At 41.1% G+C, this 22,048-nt stretch overlaps 1 protein-coding gene across 1 annotated transcript; it reads left to right on the top strand.

The window, feature by feature from the left end:
* The first annotated feature begins 15,506 nt into the window (after positions 1 to 15,506).
* Positions 15,507 to 21,939, top strand: LOC104587389 (BEL1-like homeodomain protein 2). The gene is made up of 5 exons (XM_010244985.3): positions 15,507 to 15,852; positions 16,082 to 17,511; positions 18,793 to 19,175; positions 19,817 to 19,877; positions 20,999 to 21,939. The coding sequence occupies exons 2-5, from the start codon at positions 16,156 to 16,158 to the stop codon at positions 21,626 to 21,628; spliced, it is 2,430 nt and encodes an 809-aa protein (XP_010243287.1). The 5' UTR covers positions 15,507 to 15,852; positions 16,082 to 16,155; the 3' UTR covers positions 21,629 to 21,939.
* The last annotated feature ends 109 nt before the right edge of the window (positions 21,940 to 22,048 follow it).

Raw genomic sequence — 22,048 nt, 5'->3', positions numbered from 1 at the left:
GTTTTATTGTTTGTTTTGTTCTCTTTCATCTGTTAAATCTATTTTTATTTATCAAACAGAAAAAATGTGCTGGGAACTTTTTTATTAACCCATATTTTAATGGTTACGAAACCTGTTTGTTTTGTTTTTTTAACTTCTGATCGAGAAGAGATAAATTTCATTGTAATCTTGTGATCATTTCCATTTTCCTACGAGTTTCTTAGAAATATATCATTTACTAAAAAGAAATATAACTTCATTTACAATCTGTAGCTTCCAACTATTTGTATTTGTATTTGTAGTCTTCCCTCAGTCTGGGAAGAAGACGAATACAAATATATACAATGTAAATAGATGGTTTAGAAATTTTGTACTGAACATATTCGTATTGCTACTCTTACCAAAGGGGAATAGTACAAATACAAATACATATTCAATGAAGCCAAAAGAATCAAATAGGGCCATCACTGATGAGGGATAATTTGGCCTGTCCAATGATATGATGATATGTGGAGCGACGGAATGATGTGGTGACACTTCAGCGATCCCAGCTACCTCGGGCACCTTGGGTAATCCAGTTAGACTGAGGCTCGGGTAGTTCAGCTATATGCATTGACTTGCCGAGGTGCCACGTAACCTCCTTCTAGAAGCAAGCCACTTGTCTCCGATCTCTTCAAGATCACGACATACGTTAACAGATCTTATCTTTCCCCCGCACGATTTGGTCGGACCTGGAATCAGCTTACATGAAGCCCATCTTCGGGTGCAAAAACTAACTCCGAACTAGATGGGCCAACAATATCACACATGCATCATGAGGCCTATGGCAACTTGCCTATATAAAGGCCTCGCCTCCAGCCTCACAAGGTACGCACGATTTAGCTATTGAATTCCCTTACAATTACACTCTCGGCTCTTTGAAATCCCCAAATCGCTAACTTAAGCATCAGAGTGCCCACATAGGATAAAGCACCCTAGATACTCTCATAGCCTTATTTTGCAGCTCGACTAGGCGACATCACTAGTCTGACGTCTGAGCTGTCCTCCAGTAGAGAGCTATCAAATCACGCTACATCAATTGGTGTTGTCTGTGGAAACACGCAACAAAAAGTCATATTCTCACTCTACTCTATTACTACAGATTTAATGGAATCATCAAGCAACCAACCCACCACCACCACCACCACCACCAACAACCAGGTCACAGGGGGGCAAGACAAGCCTGTAGCACATCTTGAAGTCCCCTCTATAACCATTGGGCAGTTCATAGTGCCCCTGACCTTGCTAGGCGTACCAGTAATGCCGAATCCAACCTTTCCCCTACACCAAGTGAATGCGCCTCTCCCACCAATCGAGCCATCCATGGTTCCTGCTGGGATTGATATGCGCCAGTTCAACGGATTGGTGTAGTACGTGCATGGCATGAACTTGCAGAAGAGGATGTGGGAGGAGAGATTTGCCGCCCTGGTAGGAATGCAACAACAACCACAACAACAACAACAACAGAATCAGAACTAGCAACCATGTAACCAACAATGCGACAACCAGAACTAGGACAAGGGTTCAGACCCTCCTCGTCACACTAACGACTGGAACGAAGTCCCAGTCGAAGAGCACAACCAATTCACGACACCTATCATAACTGAAGGAAATAGCTCAATCGAGGTGTCGAGGAGAAGGTGTCGCTAAAGTGTATGCCGCAACACTGGGAGAATCCACCTCTCTCCCACCAACAATGAGGAGGTAGAGAGAAAAGGAGAGGTGATCCAGGTCGCCGTCTAGCCAGCAGCATAGCAGGTGAACCGCACCTCCATGTTAGCACCTAAAATCCTTACGACCCCATGATCTAAGGACTTTAAAGCCCCGAGCCTAAAATCTTATGATGGAACCACATACCCAATCAACCACATAGACAGTTCCCAAGTCCTGATGCAGTTACATGGGGCGAATGACGTGAGCGTGTGTATGGCCTTCCCGACCATTTTCTGAAGTACAGCTCGGATGTGGTACTCGGGGTTGGCCATGGGCTCCATAAAAAGCTGGAACTAGTTCGCGAACCTCTTCACGACACACTTTGCCACCATCAAGAGATGTCTGAAGTTTGCGACCTGCCTTCTGAACGTGGTCCAACGACTAGATGAGACGCTCCAAGACTACATCAAGCGATTCAACTTGAAGTGCCTCCAGATCCCAAATCTCAACCCAACAGTTCAGCTCACTACAATAGTCAACGACATCGCCACCCCGACTTGCGTTGGGAAGTTGAGTTGAACCATCAATCTTCTATGGAAGAGTTCCTCCACTAGGCCGACAAGTTCACCAAGGTGGAGGAGGTGTCGGGGTCCCGGTTAGAGCAAAGTGGGAAGAAAAAACGAGTAGAAGAAGAAGCAGGGAGCAGCAAATAGAGGCGCAAGAGTAGGTCATTGAAGAAAAGCAGGTCACCCTACAATGGGCGAAGAAGGTCGCCTAGAAGGAGAAGCAGATCCCCTCACTGGAGTTCTAGATCGTCAAGATGGCGTTCAAGGACCCCTCCAATCCAAAACTAGAGTTATACCACCCTTAATGCAAAGAAAGGGGAAATAATGATGCACATCATGATGACCGAGTATGTTAAGTGGCCACCCAGGATGAGAGGCGACCCTGCCAACAGAAATCCAAACAATTATTGCCACTTCCATCGTGACATCGACCATGATACATAGAACTGTTGTAACCATAAGGATGAGATCGAAGAGCTAATCTGTCGTGGCTGCATAAAGCAGTTCGTTAAGCGGGATGATAAGAGCTAACCTGTTGACCAACCAAGAGAAGTGCCAAAGTCGAGTAGGAACCAGGATCGATATCAGCCACCTCAGGACCAACCACCATTAGAGCGGCCCATTCGCGGAGTAATCAATATGACCGCTAGAGGATTGATTGTGGTAGGATGCACCAGTGCGGCAGGGAAGAACTCAGTTTGGGCGCTTGAGGACGAGGACGAGAACCCACCAAAGTGCTCTCGTGTAGAGAAAATGCAGCTCAAGAGGAAGGATCTATAGCTAGCCAATGTCCCCTTCATCGGCTTCAGCGGAGATGTGCTGAGACCTCTAGGCCGGAATAAAGTCCCAGTCACAACAAACTCGGAGCTAAACTCAGTCCATTTTGAGCATAGCTTCCTAGTGGTCGCGATTCCGTCCCCCAACAATGCCATCTTAGGTCGGCCTATCCTACATGCACTTTGGGTGGTAGTGTCGACCTACTACTTGTCGATGAAATTCCCGACAAGGTACAAAGTAGGGGAAATACGAAGTGACCAACTACGTAATGGTGCTAATTTGAGAAGTAGACAAGGTGCAACGACCTATCTACTATATAAGAAAAATTTTGCATGTAGCTGAGACCAGGTACCTCGACATAGAAAAGCTGGCCTTTACCTTTGTATTGGCAGCTCGGAAGTTGCACCATACTTTCAAGCCCATACTGTCGTAGTCCTAACTGATCGACCTCTGAAGCGGAGAATGGGGCGTTAATAGTCGGGCTAACATTGACAAAGGAGGTCGGCGCAAAGCACCTCATGATATGCTGTGGTTCTCAACTAGTGGTGAACCGAGTGAATGGGCAGTATGAGGCCCGGGAGCTCACCATGTCGTCTTATTTGGACTAGGTGAGAGAGCTCCTGCCCAATTTCCATTCCTAGTATATTCAACAAATTCCAAGGATCGAGAACACAGAGGTCGACACTCTTTCAAAGCTAGCCAGTGCAACAAAAGTTACAAGAACGGTCTATGTTGAAGACCTGCAGCGACCTAGCTTAGAAAGGGCGATAGAAGAGGTTGCTCCTGTTCTGGTAGCAGAGCCAAGATGGATGGATCCCCTCATTGACTATTTGCTCCATAGGACCCTACCAATAGACTGCAACATAGCTCGAATGGTAGACTGGTAGTTAGCGCGCTACATCATTATCGACGAGTAGCTATACTATAGGTCTTTTACGGTCCCCTACCTACGTTGCTTGCATCCTACAAAGGTAAGCCAAGTGTTACATGAGATCCACAAGGGTCTCTGTGGAGGGCATATTGGGGGAGGGCACTTGCCTAGAAAGCGCTAAGGCAATGATACTACTGGCCTACGATGAAGGAAGATGCACTCGAGCTCATTCTGAGGTGTGATAACTGCCAGAGGCACGTAACATACCACACTAGCCCGTCATTGACCTATGGTACCTGACCAGCCCATGGCCGTTCGCTCAGTAGGGGATAGACATCCTCGGTCTTGGTCGTGGCAGTTGACTATTTCACAAAGTGGGTTGAAGCCAAGCAATTGGTGTCAATTATTGCCCAAAATGTACAAATTCTTTTTTGGAGGAATATAATTTGCAGATTTGTACTCCCCAAAGTGCTGATATCGGACAACAAGAAGTAGTTGGAGGACATCAAATTCCAGAATTGGTGTGCTAAGATGGGGATCTAATAGAATTTCTTCTCGGTAGCTCATCCCCAAGCAAACGGGCTGGCCGAGGTAATGAATAGGACAATCCTCCGTAGACTTAAAGCTCGGCTTTCCCGAGATAAGGCTTTGTGGGTAGACGAGCTGCCCAAGGTTCTTTGGGCCTAGCGGACTACAATCAAAATGGCAACTCGAGAGACCCTTTTAATTTGACATATGGAATAGAGGCTGTCATCCCTACCAAGATCGAGGTGCCCACCTTACGGTTTGAAGCATACGACGGGGAGACCAACGATGATGAGCTACGGACCTACCTCGACCTGGTAGAAGAAGTCCGTGACCTGGCCTATATCTGGACTATAATGCCTGAGTCAAGAGACACCACTTCCGACTTGGCGACCTAGTACTTTGGAATGTTATGGTACCTGAGCTCGGTGTAGGTAAGCTAGGACCGAACTAAGAAGTCCCTATAGAGTATAGGGTATTCTGTGAAGAAACGTACGAGCTCGAGACTTTGGAGGGGAGGCAGGTACCCCGTGCTTGGAACATGGATAATCTATGGAGATACTACATTTAAGCTCGGGAATTCAGCGTGTGCAACTTCAAAAGTTTTGCTATGTATAAAAAGAGACCACCCGCCTGGGCGACCTAGCTGAATCGACCTGCACTATGGAGCATATCGACTAAAATACATCTAAAAGGGGACGTTAAGTCACTCTCAGCCTAAAGGCCCCCTGTTCCGACCTGGTGATGACATTAGCAATTCGATATGCCTAGTCGCTTTGGCCCTAGGCACTTCGAGTCATTATCGCATACTATGCCTACTCGATTTGACACCTAGGAACCTCAGGTTATAATCTTATACTTAGTATATTTTTGTGAAGTTTCAGGTTTAAAAGAAGAAAAACATGAGATATGCAAAAGGGAAACTTCATTGAAGATAAACAATAGTTACGTCGTCATAAAAAAAGAGTTTTCTTAGACTGAGCACGAAGGCTTGGCACTTTACATATGTATAGTCCAAGAAAAGAGGCAAAGATGATTCATACGTCTCGGGGCTTCTCGCCCCCATCACCAACCACGTCGGCAACATCCACATTGGATCCAACTGTAGCTCCCTCGCCGACCTCATCTTCTTCGTCCTCAGAGTTAGGCTCCCGATCGACCCAATCTGTCATCTCATTTGTATAGGCCGAGGACTTGATTGGAGAAAGATTGAGCTCGGGGTACACCGACCCCACCAACATTTGGCAGAGTTTGAATCCTTGACGGAAAGCGCCGGTGCCAAACTCCTCCCTCTCCTATAGGAAGTCTGGCAAAACTTTGAATTCCTCGACAACTCAGACCTTGGAAGCCTAGACTTCGTTGGGGAGTTGTGCCTTGTGTTCGGCAAAGTGAGTGTCCTTCTCCTGCAGTTCTTGCTTGAGCTTCTTGACGTGAAGCTCCAACTCGTCGTTTCAGTTCCGCTCAGTGACCAACTTGTCTTTTAGCTCGTCGATGAAAGCCGCGACCCGTTCAACTTGAGACTGGTACTCGCTTGCCGCCGCCTTGACAGTTTTATCCCTCGCTAGATTCCGCTCAGATTGGTTGACAAGGGAGTGGGTTACGATGTTCGCCTACAAAGGAAAGCAAGAGCTAAATATAGAACATAGATCGGGAATAGCATGACGAAGAGATTGGGAACTTACTATCATGAGGAAGCAGATGATCTTACCACCAAGCTCGCTAGTATACGACTTAGAAAGATCAGCGACCTCATCAGGGAAGATGACCTCCTTGCTCTTGATGAGGGAGGTTCAAAAGTCTATGATGGTCTGCCTTCCCTTAAGGATGTCCTCCGCACCCGAACTACCGGTCATCGGGGCCCTGGGTGGTAGATGATGTAACTCGGATGTCCAGGCTGCCTGGGTCTCTAGTGAGGTCCTCTTCGCTTGATCTTCACCGACCAGGTCGACCACATGGACCTCCTTGGTGGCAGCTGGTGCTGTAAGCTCAGGAGTTGGTGTTCGAGGTGCCTCCTCGTGGACTACCTTTCTTTTATTCCTATTCCTCATGCTTTGAAGAAATCCGGTAGTTGGAATACTCGACATGTCTCCTACACAAGAAGCCCGATATTTATTTAAATTAAAACAAAGTAAAGAAAGAAAACACCCGAACCAGAGGCGACCTACCCGGAGGACTCAGCTCGGCCTAGATTAGCTTTTCCTTGGCCAAGAAGTCACTCAGCATCAGCTGCCAGTCCACAAGATTCCACACTCTGGCCTGCACTTGCTCATTCAGATCTTCCCTAATGTCTTTCACCCCCTCTCTCTAGTGCGTTGGGAAGGGCAACCACCGGACAACTCAAGGAAGAAGTACTAACTCTTCCAGGCCGAGACTTTAGAAGGAAAGCCATCCAAGAGCTTGTACCCGGGTCGGTAAGATAGATAGTAGCTAACCTTGCCCAAGGTGCTAGCAGGGTTTTGCTTTATTTGGCAGAGGCCAACAAAGGTCTTAATATCTAAAGGAAGACCTGTACGGAAGCAAAGGGGATTGTATCGACCAAGGTACAGATGGAGTTCAGGTGCAACTGATCAAGGTTGACATTATAGTATTTCAAGACCTCGGGAATGAAAGGATGGAGTGGGAATTGGAGACCTGCCTTCAGAGCTTTCTCAAAGACGGCAACCTCGTCCTCGTCATGCTCCCAAGGGGACCCCCAATAGGAAAGGAGTTGCCAAAGTGGTCAGGAATCCTATATCTTACCACGAGACCGTGGATCTCATCGGCAGTAAGTTCAGAAGAACCAAAGTGGTTTGACACTCTAGCCCTAGGTGGTCATCGGGAAGACGGAGCCCCTTTGTGGGAACCTCGTCAGTCTTGGACCGAGGACCCCTCCTTGGCTTGACCTAGCTACACTCTCTCCTCTCCGGACTCACTACTCGACATAATTGAAAAGAAGGGAAAAAGCAAAGGAAGACAACTCACCTAAGGGACAAAATGACTGACCTCGCCAACCTTATTGAAGACACCAATGACATCGTGCTCCATAACCTCAATATGCACTAAAGCTTAGAAGGGACAAAGGAAATGGGTCCCCAAGGGCCCTATTTATAACCACCTAAGTTGAGCATGGATGATCCAAATCTAACAGATCCGACAATTCCCAGAGGTGTGACTGTTTGTATTTCGAGGCAAAAATAGTTGAGTGTGTTTTTTACGTCCGTGGAAGTTAATCTTTGCGTGACGTTTGTGCGTGCCCGAGACGCGATCTTACCCCCCATGGTAAAGCTAGTTGAGTTGATCAAGTCTGAACCGTTGGTTGAATCATGAATGAACCCAAGACGTGGCCAAATCTATTCAGCACGACGATACTCCCAACCCGAGTTGACCACGTCGGGCTTTAGAGTGGGGGGCAATTGATGAGGGATAATTTGGCCCGTGCAATGATTTAATGACACATTGAGCGTCGGAATGATGTGGTAACACCTTAGCATCCTTGAACACCTCAGTGATCCCAATCACCTCGGGCACCTTGAGTAACCCAGTTAGACTGAGGCCCAGGTAATTTAGCTACATGCACCGACCTGTCGAGGTGCCACGTAACCTCCTAGAATCACGTCAGTTGTCTTCGATCTCCTCAGCATCACGACATACGTCAATGGATCTTATCTTTCCCCTGCCCAATTCAGATGGACCTTGATAAGCCTTATCAACTTATACGGAATCAATGTTCGGGTGCGAAACTAACTCTGGACTAGACAGGCCGACGATCTCGGACTTGCATCGTGAGGCCCATGGCAACTTGCCTATATAAAGGCCTTGCCTCCAACCTCACAAGGTATGTGCGATTTAGCTCTTAAATTCCCTTATAATTACACTCTCGGCTCTCTCAAATCTCCACATTGCAAACTTAAGTATTGGAGTGCCTACACCGGGTAAAGCACCCCAAATACTCTGACAGCCTTGTTTTGCAGGTCGACCAGGCAACATCACTGGCCCAATGCCCGAGCTATCCTCTAGCAAAAAGCTACCAGATTGCGCTACATCAGAAACAAAAGCTGTACAAATACAAAACTGTGCGGTGCAAATACATATAAAATACAAGGTTTTACACTTATACTCCTTCCAAACTGAGCGAAAGAGTCATACTAATTGGGCCTGGGTTGAACCACCTTGTGGAAGTCCGGTGAAGTGGCAGTTGGTCAAGTAGAGGACAGCATTGCATGTGTAGAGCCGGATGAGCCTGTGAACGATGTGGCGCGACTCCATATGGCTTGAGGGAGAATGTTGGTATATGCCACAACACTCGAACGAAGTGGTGATACGTGGCAAACACTGGAGGAAGTTATCCACGCCACCGAGGTCGGCACCAAAGCCGTTGAGTTCCTTGTGTGGAATGTATGGTGGACACCCCACGGACCTCAGTAGTTTACCGCTTCAAAAGCTAACGCATGTCGTATTCGCGAGGAGCACAACTCCCCAATAAGGCAATGGGTATTTATTATTCAAGGCAATGCTGCCCAAGATAATTTTATTCCTTTGGAGTTTTCTTCTCTCGGCTACCATCAACTCATCTTAAATAACTTGAATGTTAGAGTGCTTCTCCTTCTCCTTCTGTCAGTGTGCATATATCATCGGATCCAATCTAGCTAGTCAAATTCATTTGCTGCTCGTACTTGGACATCATCATATGTAAAACATCAAAGATAGGCCTAAGCCACTCATGCCCCCAATCAAAAGAAACAAAGGTATGAAAAACCAATACTAACTAGCTTGAATGAGAATGGACAAGGTCCTCAACATCATCATTTAATTTAATTGGTCCTAATTTTTAGTATTGTGGTTATCATCAATAGCCAAGTTATTGTAATTTTTTAACTGTAGTTGTTCCCAAGAGCAAAGCATAATATCGATAAGAATGTCCATACATCGAAGCTACATGACATGGATGACAGATCATGGTCAACAACATGCATGCCAATCCAAAATGTTGTGGTTGTGAATGGAGAATTATATTAAGACATCATACATCACACAAAATGGACTTAACAATAAGGGAATGCTGATTTGAAAATATGTAAACTAATTGATCAGTGGCACGTGCAATAAGAGAAGAGAGAATATAATAGAGACGAAAATAAATGGACCAAAGTAATTGTGGTCTAGATGTGATCGATGCCAAGGCAAAGCCAAGTATAGCTAACCTAGCTAGCAGCTTGTGTACAGTCTTTAGTTTGACAGGTCTTATCTAAGGTGTACATGGTACAGTCTTTAGGCGACATTGTCGCTATTACAATAACTGAGGATTTTCCTTGGTTGGCAATAAGTTAGGGTAGATTAATAATATATAAGAGACGAGTATTGATGCTGAGAACAATTTGATATTCTTGGTTTTTTTGGTATAATTTCTTTAGCGTATAAGTCTAATTAATAGTCCATCTGAAAATTGAAATTTCATTCATGTTCATGCCTAGCTTCTTATTCCTTCCATATTAACAATCCTTCCTTACCTTGTACTTATGATTCTGTCTGCAAAGAATAAAATACAAATATGTACAATCTAAATACAAAATTTAGAAATATCGTATACAAAACTGAGGATAGGGTTGTTCAGTTGTGATTGCCACCACGCCCAATCGTTTTCCATTGTAAACATATATAGCATTCATCATAAAGACGGGCATGGGTGATAGTGCTATGAACTGATATATGTTTCAATCTATAATAATTCCAATGTTTGTTTTTGCTTTATAGATGCTGCATTTGCTAGGGGTTTCAAGTCTGTTTGCTAAGAGAAAGAAAAAGAAACAGTAGTAATGCATGAGCACCCTTAAAAGAACCATGAAGGTTTCTGTGCTTTAATTTAGGCTCTATTTGGTATGTTTCTTTGTGCGGTCTGCCGGTTATTTACGAGCTTGGCAGACTGTATTTCTGTTTGGTTTGTAGTAGATCTAGCCACTAAAAGTCAATGTAAGAAGTATAAAATGGGCGATTTTCAGAAAGTTCCAAATGGAATTATTGCATTTTTTCTATTCATCTTCATGCGGAAAGACACACCTTAACCAAACTGACTTTAGGCTACTCAAATCTTAATGCAAAAGCTTAATGTGTCTTTTGACTGTCAGAACTATGAGAATATCTTCCCAAAAAGACTTGCCAAATGGCCCTTTAGTGAATACTACAATTCAAACCTATTTTAATTTGCTTCAAGTTAATCTGTGTTGCATTTTGCTATAAAGAATGGAGGGTTCCAGTTTTATTTCTTGTTAATTAACTAGTGATTCTCTTTTTTCCCAAAACTAAACTCCCTTGTTATGGTTGATTTCACTCATGAATGGAACCTAACCTATCCTAACAGTGCCGAGATTCTTAAAAGTTTCTATGATGTGATCCGTTTCAGTAGATCAATCCTATCTTTCCTTGAAATGAAGGACCATGAGCTCTTCATCTCAGTGCTGAAAGTAATTACCTTTAAAAAACACAATAATTCTTTTTTTTTCCAATTTTTGTGTCTTACCTTTTTTTTGTACAATTTCTTGTTTATCTTATTGGTCATTTCATAACTTAAAGCTGATAATGACGCGATGACTATGGTTCAACTAATCTTGATAATTTGTCATTAATATGTGAGGCTAATTTAATTGCATAAATGGTGAATAAAGTTAAATTGCAATTTGAAATAGTTATTCACTCGGAGCAATTTCGAAACCATGTGGATTGAAGTTATTTCATTTACATTTTTCCTAATATTAAATCTTAAATTCATCTACAATGGAATGTCTCTCTAAATATATATTAAGGCTATGTTTGGTTTGAAGGAAAAAATAGAGAAAGGACCTATATAAGGTATGTAAAGGTTTTCTTATCTTTTCTATCTTTTTCTTAATTTTTCCTTCAAACCAAATACAGTCTAAATATAAAATAAAACCAAGTCATTCTAGGATTTTAATAAATGAACTAGCGGAGGGGCCCTACTCCACAGGGGCTGGAATAAAACCATCGACCCGTTGATCCAATTCCTGACCAAAAACTGTTGAATCGGTTAACGATCCATTAATCTGAGCGGTTGACCCGTTGACCCGTTCAATGGTTTTTGACTGTTTTTTTTTTTTACTTTTTTTTTTAATTGGAAACCATCTAGGTAACTGGTTCCATTTTATCCTAATCTGGGTCCCTGGCAAAAAATCGTTGAATCGGTTAATGACCCATTGACCTGTTCAATGGTTTTTGGTCATTTTTTTTAATTTTTTAATTTTTGTTATCAAAACGGGCCATCCGTTCTAACTGAACAGTCGAACCATCGACCCAAAAACCGGTGGCCAAAATAGTTCCATTTTCAAGTTGTATGAGTCACACGCTCGAATGACATAATGCGTTTGGTACTGCTTAATGGACCACACACACTCAATTTTTTGTCTGTGCTTTTTTTTGTCAGAATGGGTCTTTCGTGTTTTTTTAATTAGGAACCGTCCAGGCAACCAGTTCCGTTTTACCCCAGTCTTGATCCCTGGCCAAAAACCGTTGAATCGATTAATGACCCATTGATCCAAGTGGTCGAACCGTTAACCCATTGACCCATTGAATGGTTTTTGGTCATTTTTTTTTTAATTTTTTTTGTTAGACGGGCCGCCCGTTCAAAACAGATGGTTGAACCGTAAACTCAAAAACCGGTGGTCAGAACGGTTCCTTTTTCGGGTCATATGAGTCACACGCTCGAATAACATAACACGTATGATACTGCTTATTATTGGACCTCACAGACTCGATTTTTTGCCTATAATTTTTGTTGACAGAATGGGTCATCCATTCGAATCGGACGATCGAACTGTCGACTAGAAAACCAGTGGTCAGAACAGTTCTGTAATTTTTTTGCTTCTGATTTTTTGTTGTCAGAATGGGTCGTCCGTTCGAACCAAACGGTCGAACCATCGACCCAAAAACTGGTGGCCAGAACAGTTTCATTTTCGGGTCGTATAAGTCACACACTCGAATGACATAACACGTATGATACTACTTAATGGACCTCACAAACTCAATTTTTTGCCTATAATTTTTGTTGTTATAACGGACTGTCCGTTCGAACCGGATGATCGGATCATCGACCCGAAAACCGGTGGCCAGAATGGTTCCATAATTTTTGCTTGTAATTTTTGTTGTCAGAACAGGCCATCCGTTCGAACCGAACAATCGAATCGTCAGTTGTTAGAACATTATTAACAACATTTATCAATAATAGTAAGTAACTATACTCTTTAATTAAATAATCATTAATGATAGTTTTAATAATATTATTTAGTTATTTTTAATATAACAGTAAATATTAAATTTATGAGTAGGATTTTATTAACAATAATCATTAAATTAATAATTACCAAAATTAAATTAAATTAATAGTATTTATCAGTAATAGTCAGTAATTATAATATTTTATTAAATAATCAATAACAATACTTTTAATAACATTTTTAATTATTTTTAATATAAAAATAATTACTAAATTTATTAATAACAATATTTATAATTTTAATTTAAAGTAAAATTAAAGTGAATATCTATTTATTAACAATATTTATAATAACATTAATTATTAATTATAATCACTAATTATATATTTATTAAATTAGTGTAATAATCAGTAATTTATTAACAGTACTTTTTAATAACAGTATTTATAATTTTAAAGTAAATATCTAGTTATTAACAATATTTATAATAACAGTAATTATTAATTATAATAACTAATTATATATTTATTAAATTACTGTAATAATCAGTAATTATTAAATTACAGTAATTTATAATAACTGTAATAATCAATAATTTATTAACAATAACAGTAATAATTATATTACAGTAATTAATTACTATAATAATCAGTAATTGCTGTTATTTATAAGGCAGTAATTACTGGATTGCTCTCACTATATATATATATATATAATGGATCTTAAATTTGTAAATTTTATTTGTAAGTTTACACATAATGGATCTTAAATTTTCAAGTATTAAGAGAAACTGGTATATACATATTTGTACATAATATGAAGCCTTCTTAACTTAGCCAAGCATTTTTCAAGCCAACTGAGTGGTGGCTCATGTAAAACAATTAAAAATGAAAATGATTAATTTTTTTACCATCTGGAAAAATTGATAGCAATATGGTGAATAAATCTTAAACTAACGAAAATAAACAATAATTCCACCAAAAGTCAAAGAGATTGGTCTACTAAAACTGAATAAAATTTTAAATCCTGTAAATCACATAGTAAAAGCCACATGTCTTATTTGCTAAACAAAAAGTGATTATTAAAGAATGGGTGGAGAGGGTTAACAACTACCAAAAAAATAAGACATGTATGATATGTTAGCATGGGTGTGGGGTGAAAGAGTAATTGTAGTCATCTTTTTTTATTTAAAAAAATTAAAAGAATTAAGTGGAGTAATGTGTCATGAGAAGGAAGCTTCAAAACTGCCCAAGCTGTTTTTTTTTTTTCAAACTATCAAGCATTTCTCATTATTTATTCTGAAACCTCCCCCATATATCTAAACTTGAACTAAGGTTATGTTTGTTTTGAAGAAATAAGGAAACCTATATAAGTTCCTTTAAACCAAACACAGCCTAAGGTGAAAAAACTCAACTACATAAATTCATAAACCAAAAAAGATAAATAAATAATAAGAAGTGACACGTGTACAACCGATTTTGCACGTGATAAGCGGATAAGATACTATATAGTAGGCAATGGCAGGCACAATATAATGTTATGACATGGGAAGATCATATAGTGGTCCTGTCCTATCGTGCGTGCGAGCGAGGGAGCGAGAGAGCGAGAGAGAGAGAGAGGGTGAGGTTCACGTGACATCACCAAAAAGGCGACAGATCAAAGAAGGTTGGGCTGTCAACTATCAATCCGGTTTGCAGTTGGGAAATTTTTATCTCTCCCTCAGTGAGTGGTATACAAGTATGAAGTTAATAGAGAGACATATTGAAGCACTTACAGAAACCAAAAAAAGGGGCGTACGGAGACCAGATCTATTCCTCACACAAGGCGCCTAATACGCGCCTTACAAGCACATCTTGTCATACATTGGGAATATCTCTCGTATTTTTAAATTATTATTTATGGGAGATGTTCCCAATCCATGGTGGATGTACATGTGAGGCGCCCGAGTGTGAGGAGCAAATTTCATCTCGTATTATTTTTAGGGGTATTTATTGTTGAAGAAAATAGCGCCTTAAATGGGTATGGACCAAAAACCCTAAAATTTTAATCAATGTCCAAAAGGCCCAAAACCCAGGAAACTAGTTACATTCTGAACCCGAAACATCAATTCAGAAGCGGTTTTAAGTGCCTTTCACAACTCACAGTCTCACTAATACCAAAAAAAAAAAGAAAAAAAGAAAAGCTCACAGTCTCACACAAGCCCAAACCAAACAGAGATTGCCTTCTCGAATATACTAACCCCATCTCCTGTGTATATTGATTTCTTCAATTTGTTGGTTTGATTACTTAAAAAAAAAAAAAAACCCTGAAAGAATCTGTGCATCATAATAAAATGTCAAAAATGACCACGTCAGTTACCTTTTATTAATATCTTCGATTCTTCTCCCTTGTGGTCTTCGGTGGTTTGATTCGATTGACATCTTAGCTGTTATAGAACTTGCCCCTTTCCCAATTTAAATTTTGCTAGTAGGTTGGTTAGTGAGTGAGGGGCATCTACAAAAACGCAATTTGTCGATGGCAGTTTGGCCATTTCCATATGATGGATGTTTGATTTCTAATTAATTCCTTAACCCAAATTAAAGGTAATAATAAATAGAAGAAGGTGACCATTGGTAGCTTTTGGCAAATTTTAAAGAGCAGTTGAGGTTGAGGGGCTTTATTTCAAAATTCTACTCGCACAAATGCCCTCCTTTTGTTCACATCTACATGACTTAGGTGGGGAATTTTCAGTCATTTACCACTTCATTTCTGTCATCCTTAGATAAAGCCAGGGACCTTATTTTTTTATTTTTTATTTTTTATTTTGGTGAATTGTCTTGGTTTATTTCTCTTTCTTCATCACTTTTTTCCCCTCCTCTCTGATATGTAATATATACATATACTGAAATAAATAATAAAATTTTAGTGTGTGATGATCAGGATTCAGGAAGTGGAAGAGGAAGAATATCGACCTTTTCTCTTCTCTTCTCTTCTCTTCTCTTCTCTCTCTTTCTCTTCTGGTTCCGCGTTGTCTGAGAGAGATCAATTCCGAGTCTGAATTTATTTTATATTTCTTATTTTCGTGATTCTTTCTTTTTTCTTTTCAGAAGCCGGTTATAAACCACTAACTGCAAAGAAAAACAAAGGGGGAAAAAGGAGGGAAAGAAAGAGAGCAGAATTCAGCAAGTATTCAATCCCACGGAAGGAAAGGAAAACGATGTCTGAGAGATTTGCATCGTTTCAATTCCTGCAACTCTAAGAGGTGAAATAAACAAACACTAAAAAATAGTGCCTGACTCCCTGTCTTTCTTCTTTCTGGTTCTTTTTTTTTCTCCCCCCACCCCCCTCTCTCTACTATTACTAGTACTACTACTACTACGACAACTACTCTTTAATTTAATCGTTGATTGCTTATATTTCATCTCCGTTCTCTCTGTGATTACACTTGTATCAACCTACTTATTCAAATCGATCTGTGGTAACAAGAGTAGCTAGCGGCGGCAACAGGAGAAAGCGGTACTGGTGGGCCGAAGAAGAAAGAGATGATGAAGAAGAACACACTGATATGGGAGTAGCAACACCACAGCCAGCGCCTCTCTTGTTTCACTTGAAGAATCACCTCCCAATTCTAGTTTCCAAGACTGCATCGGCCTCCCAAGACAAACCTAGTTGTGTAAATTCTATGTCCCAAAGCTTCCATCAGGGGATCTTTGGTTTCTCAAATGGTTTCGACAGATCGACGACGGCACAACAAGCGCAACACATCGCCCAGCAAAGCCGGAGGGATAAATTAAGGGTGCAAGGGTTCGAACCACCTTCGCCTTTAGTGGGCATAGAAGCGGAAGAGTCCGGGGGGCTGCCGGGTTATGAGACGGGCGGGATGTTGTCTGAGATGTTCAATTTCCAGCCGGATACCCCCGTGGCTGCGGAGCTCCTAGAAAATCAGATCGCGTCCAATTACCGACTGCCGCGACCACCGCCCACGGTGGCGGCATCGGCAGCGAATGAGTGGTACGGGAACAGACAAGGGATAGTGAGCGGGTTGGGTCATTGGGGAGATGCAAAGCACCCAAACAATAATAACCGTGACAGTCATGGAATAGGTGCTCAGCAGCATCAGATTTCAAGCATAAATGCGGACTCAGCAGCTGCCATGCAGCTTTTTCTTATGAACCCACAACCAAGGTCACCTTCTCCACCTTCTCCTCCTCCTCCTCCCCCATCGTCGTCTACTCCCCTTCATATGCTGCTTCCAAATCCAACTACTACAAGTACAAGCCATCTACAAGGATTTCACTCTTCGGGTTCCGGGGCTGCACCTGCAGCCGGAGTGGGCTTGGGTAGTAGCGCAATACATCCAGCTCAATTCACGTGGGTCCCAGGTAGCGGGGGAGGCGATAACACGGGCAAAATTGGGGGTATTGTGGAGAGTCAAGGGCTATCGTTGTCGTTGGCGTCGTCGTTGCAGCACTTGGAAGCGGCCAAGGCCGAGGAATTGAGGATGGGTGATGGTGGGATGTTCTATTACAGTAGTCATGGGGGAGGCGCTTCTTCGGCTGGTTCATACCCATGGAAGAATTTGGGGAGTCATCACCAACCGTTGCATTTACAAGGAGTGGGACAGAACCACCAGGTCCATGTTGGGTTCGGATCGTCCTTAGCGGCAGTGAATGTCTTGAGGCATTCCAAGTATGCCAAGGCTGCTCAAGAATTGTTGGAAGAGTTTTGCAGTGTCGGGAGGGGACAATTCAAGAATAACAGGCTTGGAAAGCATCATGGAACCAGCGCTAACCCTAATCACAGTAACAGTGCAGCTGGTGGTGGGTCTCCATCTTCTTCCAAGGAGCAACTTCCCTTATCAGCTACCGATAGGATTGATTACCAGAGGAGGAAGGTCAAGCTGATGTCCATGCTTGATGAGGCATGTAATCTCTCTCTCTCTCTCTCTCTCGTGCTGTGTGCCTGCTTTCATTTCTTTCTCTGATTCTCTCCTCTCCAAGCCTTTCTTTTCATTCAGTGTTCTCTCCCTCCGTGAGGCATGCATATCAGGCACGAACTATAAACACAGACCCGTCCCTTTTTTATCTTTTCTCCTGTCTGGAATTGATTTTTCAGACCACCGGAGAAAACAGAAATTCCGGCAAGTGTCTGGGATCTTTGAATTGTGGCTTCCAACGCTCCATGGAATAAGATGATTGAGTTTTGGAATTCTATGTTCTATTCTATTTTACTGATGAATTTGATTGATGGGTTGGGTGCTTCTGTACTTTGGACTTTTGTAATTGTAAGGAGAAAGAAAATGAAAGTTACTATTAAGGCGGATCTCTCCAATAAGAAAAGACATTCCTTGATTGGGAAGATCACCAATAGTCTATATAATACGTAGAAGTTGTTCAGAAGGCTTTTGCTCCAAGAGATCCATACCCATCATAGTAACTGCACAGAAAGCCATTGATTTCTTTCCCAGTTGACCTTAGATGATAAATTTTTTTCATCTTCTTTATTTTATTCCTCTTTAATTAGTATAAGAATACCCACCTATTGAAGATCGATAACAATCATTTTACTGTTTCAAGTTTTGATTCATCCATTCGTCAAGTCTATTTTTTGTCTTTCCATTAAGACAACAGCAAAGCTTCCGTTGCCCACTTTCCCCATTTTAAAATCTTGACTTCTTAAAGAAGAGAACCTCTCCTACCCTACATTGTCACCAACTTCTCTTTCTTCAGTTACCCACGCACCTTTTTATCAAAATTAAGATCAAATGCCATGATCCAAATTTTCTTTCTCTTCTTTCTTTTCCAAAAAAAAAAATCTTTCTTTTCTTTGTGTTGTCCATGTACTACATGGTTATTAGCTAAAATATGCTTGTGAGTTGTGAATATATATACTTTTTCTTTTTTTTTTCTCCTTCCCTCCTTTTGCTTCATTATCACCATCTTCTTATTCTTCTTCACCCAGTTCTTAGGGACAAAGAACCCCCTTTCACCATCTCTTACAGGCTACTTGTAGAATCATGATTATTGATCTCTTCTCTTCCTGTAATTCCATCTTTTGGTAATTTAACCTTGGACCTCGAACAGCGGAACAAACAAAAGTACTGCGGCTTTTCTATTTTACTATTCACATTTTTGACAGGCCTCGTGCACAAGGGTTTGATGAATTGGATTGAATAATTCTTCTAATACTTGTCCGTTATCAGGTTGATAGAAGATACAACCATTACTGCGAGCAAATGCAAATGGTCGTAAACTCCTTTGACTCAGTTATGGGTTTTGGGGCGGCAACTCCTTACACAGCGCTTGCCCAGAAAGCAATGTCGCGTCATTTCCGATGTTTAAAGGATGCAATAGCAGCACAATTGAAGCACATTTGTGAGCTACTGGGAGAGAAGGAAGCGGGGGCTTCAGGAATAACGAAAGGAGAGACTCCAAGACTTCGGTTGCTTGAACAAAGCCTCAGACAGCAAAGAGCCTTTCACCAGATGGGGATGATGGAGCAAGAAGCTTGGAGGCCTCAGAGGGGCTTGCCTGAACGCTCCGTCAACATTTTGAGATCTTGGCTTTTTGAGCATTTTCTTCACCCGTACGTTCTCTCTCTTGGTTGCATATTCATTTTCATATCTTCAACCAACAAAGATAAGCAGAAAGAAAAGACAACACTATTATTTATTACAAAATAATACTTTTATAATCCTTCACTCTCTGTGTCTCCCATAAATTATCAGATCTAATATATCTTGATCACCCTTTTCTGTTTTAGTGTTTAAGAAAACAGTAATGCAGTGTCCTTGTGTGTTGTCTCCACAGCAAAAAGCTGAAGAAAAGCTTCTTCCCATGCTCTTTTTGCATATTTTCTCTCTGAGACTTCACAGCTGAAAGTAGTCTCTCTCTCTCTATCTCTGACCTACCTGAAGTTAGTTATCAAATACATTGAAAAGAATTAACAAAAAGAAAGCCCATCTCCCTCTCTTTTTCTCATATTGATATTGTTTTAATCAATCAATACTCATTAAAAAAAGCAATACATGTAATAGGATAATAAAGCAGAGATCAGTAGGAGCAGTTTTTCTTCTGATGCTGCTTGTTCTGTTCTCCTCTCTTAGATTTCCACGCCTTAACAGGGAAAGAATCGTTCTATCCCATCTACCGGTACATAAAGCTCGCGGTCTCTTTATACGGTTTGGGTAGGGACGCTGATGTCATTTTCTGGTGTTTTCTGTCCAGGTACCCAAGTGATGCAGATAAGCATTTGTTGGCGCGGCAGACTGGTTTATCGAGAAATCAGGTTCGTCCTATTCTCTCTCGAATCCCCCATAAAACAGAAAGATGAACAGAAGAGGAAACAATGAAAGAGTCTTCATTTTTTGGGTCTCCATTCAAAAACCAGCAAGAGAATAGAAATCCCAGAAGACGAACAGCAAGTTCAGTTTTATGTGCATGGTTTAGGGTTTCATTTTTCACCTGCATTAACTTTTTATTATAAGTTAAAGGCCATTTCCTCCTTTTTCTCTTCCTTCCTTCCCGATAGAAATGGCAAAGGGGAAATAACTACTAAAATTACAGCAGAAACAAAGTACGGAAGAAATGGGACATGAGATACATTGCAGTTTTGAATTTATTTTCTTTCTTCTTTTTAGCTAAACTTCTCAGTTTGGTTACAACGTACAACACGGACACCGTGTTAAGAGCCTTACAATAGTAAATGCATTGTGTATTTATGCCTGGTCTTCATATTCCAAACTTAACATCTCTCTCTCTATCTCTCTATCTATCTATTTCTTTCATCTTCTTGATTAGAGAAGAGAACTATCCCAAGATTATGGACAACTTTAGTTTTGTATACTAGAATTTACTGGGTTATTTTTATTTCGAACTCTAACAGATCCACGTAACTTGAAAGCAAGAGAGAAGCAGAAGAAATATACATTACTTCTTTTGCATTAAGAAATGGAGTAGAGAACCGATGTAGGTTAGAAAAATACATTGAAGGGTAGGATAACTGCACCAAGCAAACAAAAAATAATAATAATAAAGGATATCAATTATATTTTTTGTATTCTTGTAATTTTATCATTTAACAGCCTTAACTGCAGCTTAATAGACACAATTAGTACTAACAATAATAGCATAGTGACAAAGAAGACTACAGTGCTTGCAGTAACGATCAAATTAATGCTTAAATAAAAGGAGGATTATGAAATGTGCATTAAATCAACCAATCAAATCAGTCAGAGAGATATGTAGATATATGTCTGGGCTTGTTTCTTTGCTTATTTTTTTCTTTCTCTGTGGAACGCAATGTCCACACAGATATTTAATATTTTATTGCTTCTATCCTTGTACAAGAGTCCAATCTAATCTTCTTACTTTTAACGTCTGTTTTATTTTTGTTTACGTTTCGAGCAGGTTTCGAACTGGTTCATTAATGCCAGGGTTCGATTGTGGAAACCCATGGTGGAAGAGATGTACCAACAAGAGGCCAAGGAAGAAGCAGAGGATAGAGATAAAGAAAGAAGCCAACAAGGCCAAAGTAGCGGCTCTGCACAAACACCAACGCCTACAACAGCAACAGCAGCAGCAGGTGCAGCAGCAGCTGCTGCAATAGCAACAACAACATCATCCCCAACAGCTACAACAGCAGGCAAAAGATCCGAAATCAATGCCATCGACAACGACCCCTCACTCAACGCAATCAATAGACAATGCTTCTCGGAAAACCAAGCAAGCCAATCCACCCAAACCATGGCCACCACCATCACCTCACACAACGATATGTCACCTCTCGTACCCCAACGTTTTCCGGCGACCCATGAACCCAATACGCATCACCGGTTGGCTGTTGATGACACGCGTCGATACAATGGTGGCATCATTTCTGCGGACTACGGGACCACCACTGCCAATACCAAATTAGGGGCCACACTTGTAAGGTTTGGGACCACCTCCGGCGACGTATCCCTCACACTGGGGCTTCAACACGCCGGAAACCTGCCAGAAAAGAGCCGGTTTTCCGTTAGAGACTTCGGGGGATGTTGAGATTTGAGGTTCCCATTCCTCACCCTCTCTGTCTCTCTTCTTTGTGTTTTTTTTTTTTTTCCTATTCTGATTTTTCTCGTTGAGAATATATATATATATATATATATATGCATGAGAAGCGTAGCGTGAAATTAGCTAGCTAGTTGTCCAAGATTAGTCTTAAACTTAATTGTATAGTAGATTGTTTTGCGTTTGCCTCATTTTCTTTCTTTTGTAAATTCAAGGTTTTGTACCTTATTACTCCTACCTTGTTAGAAAACTTGATATTTAAAAAGGAAGGAAAAGGGAGCAATAACACGAATATGATTTAATTGCGCTTGTTTACTTTTTTTTTTTTTTTGCATGATTCGCAGGAGAAGTCTATGGAACAACTATGTAACCCGTATGATCGCATATTAAAAACACCACTGAGACATAAGA

Source organism: Nelumbo nucifera, chromosome 1 (genome assembly GCF_055504915.1).
Source record: "Nelumbo nucifera cultivar China Antique chromosome 1, China Antique-T2T, whole genome shotgun sequence".
In the NCBI taxonomy this organism is placed as follows: Eukaryota; Viridiplantae; Streptophyta; class Magnoliopsida; order Proteales; family Nelumbonaceae; genus Nelumbo; species Nelumbo nucifera.
Note: the sequence above shows the minus strand (reverse complement) of the source record. Positions and strands in the feature narration are given on the sequence as shown.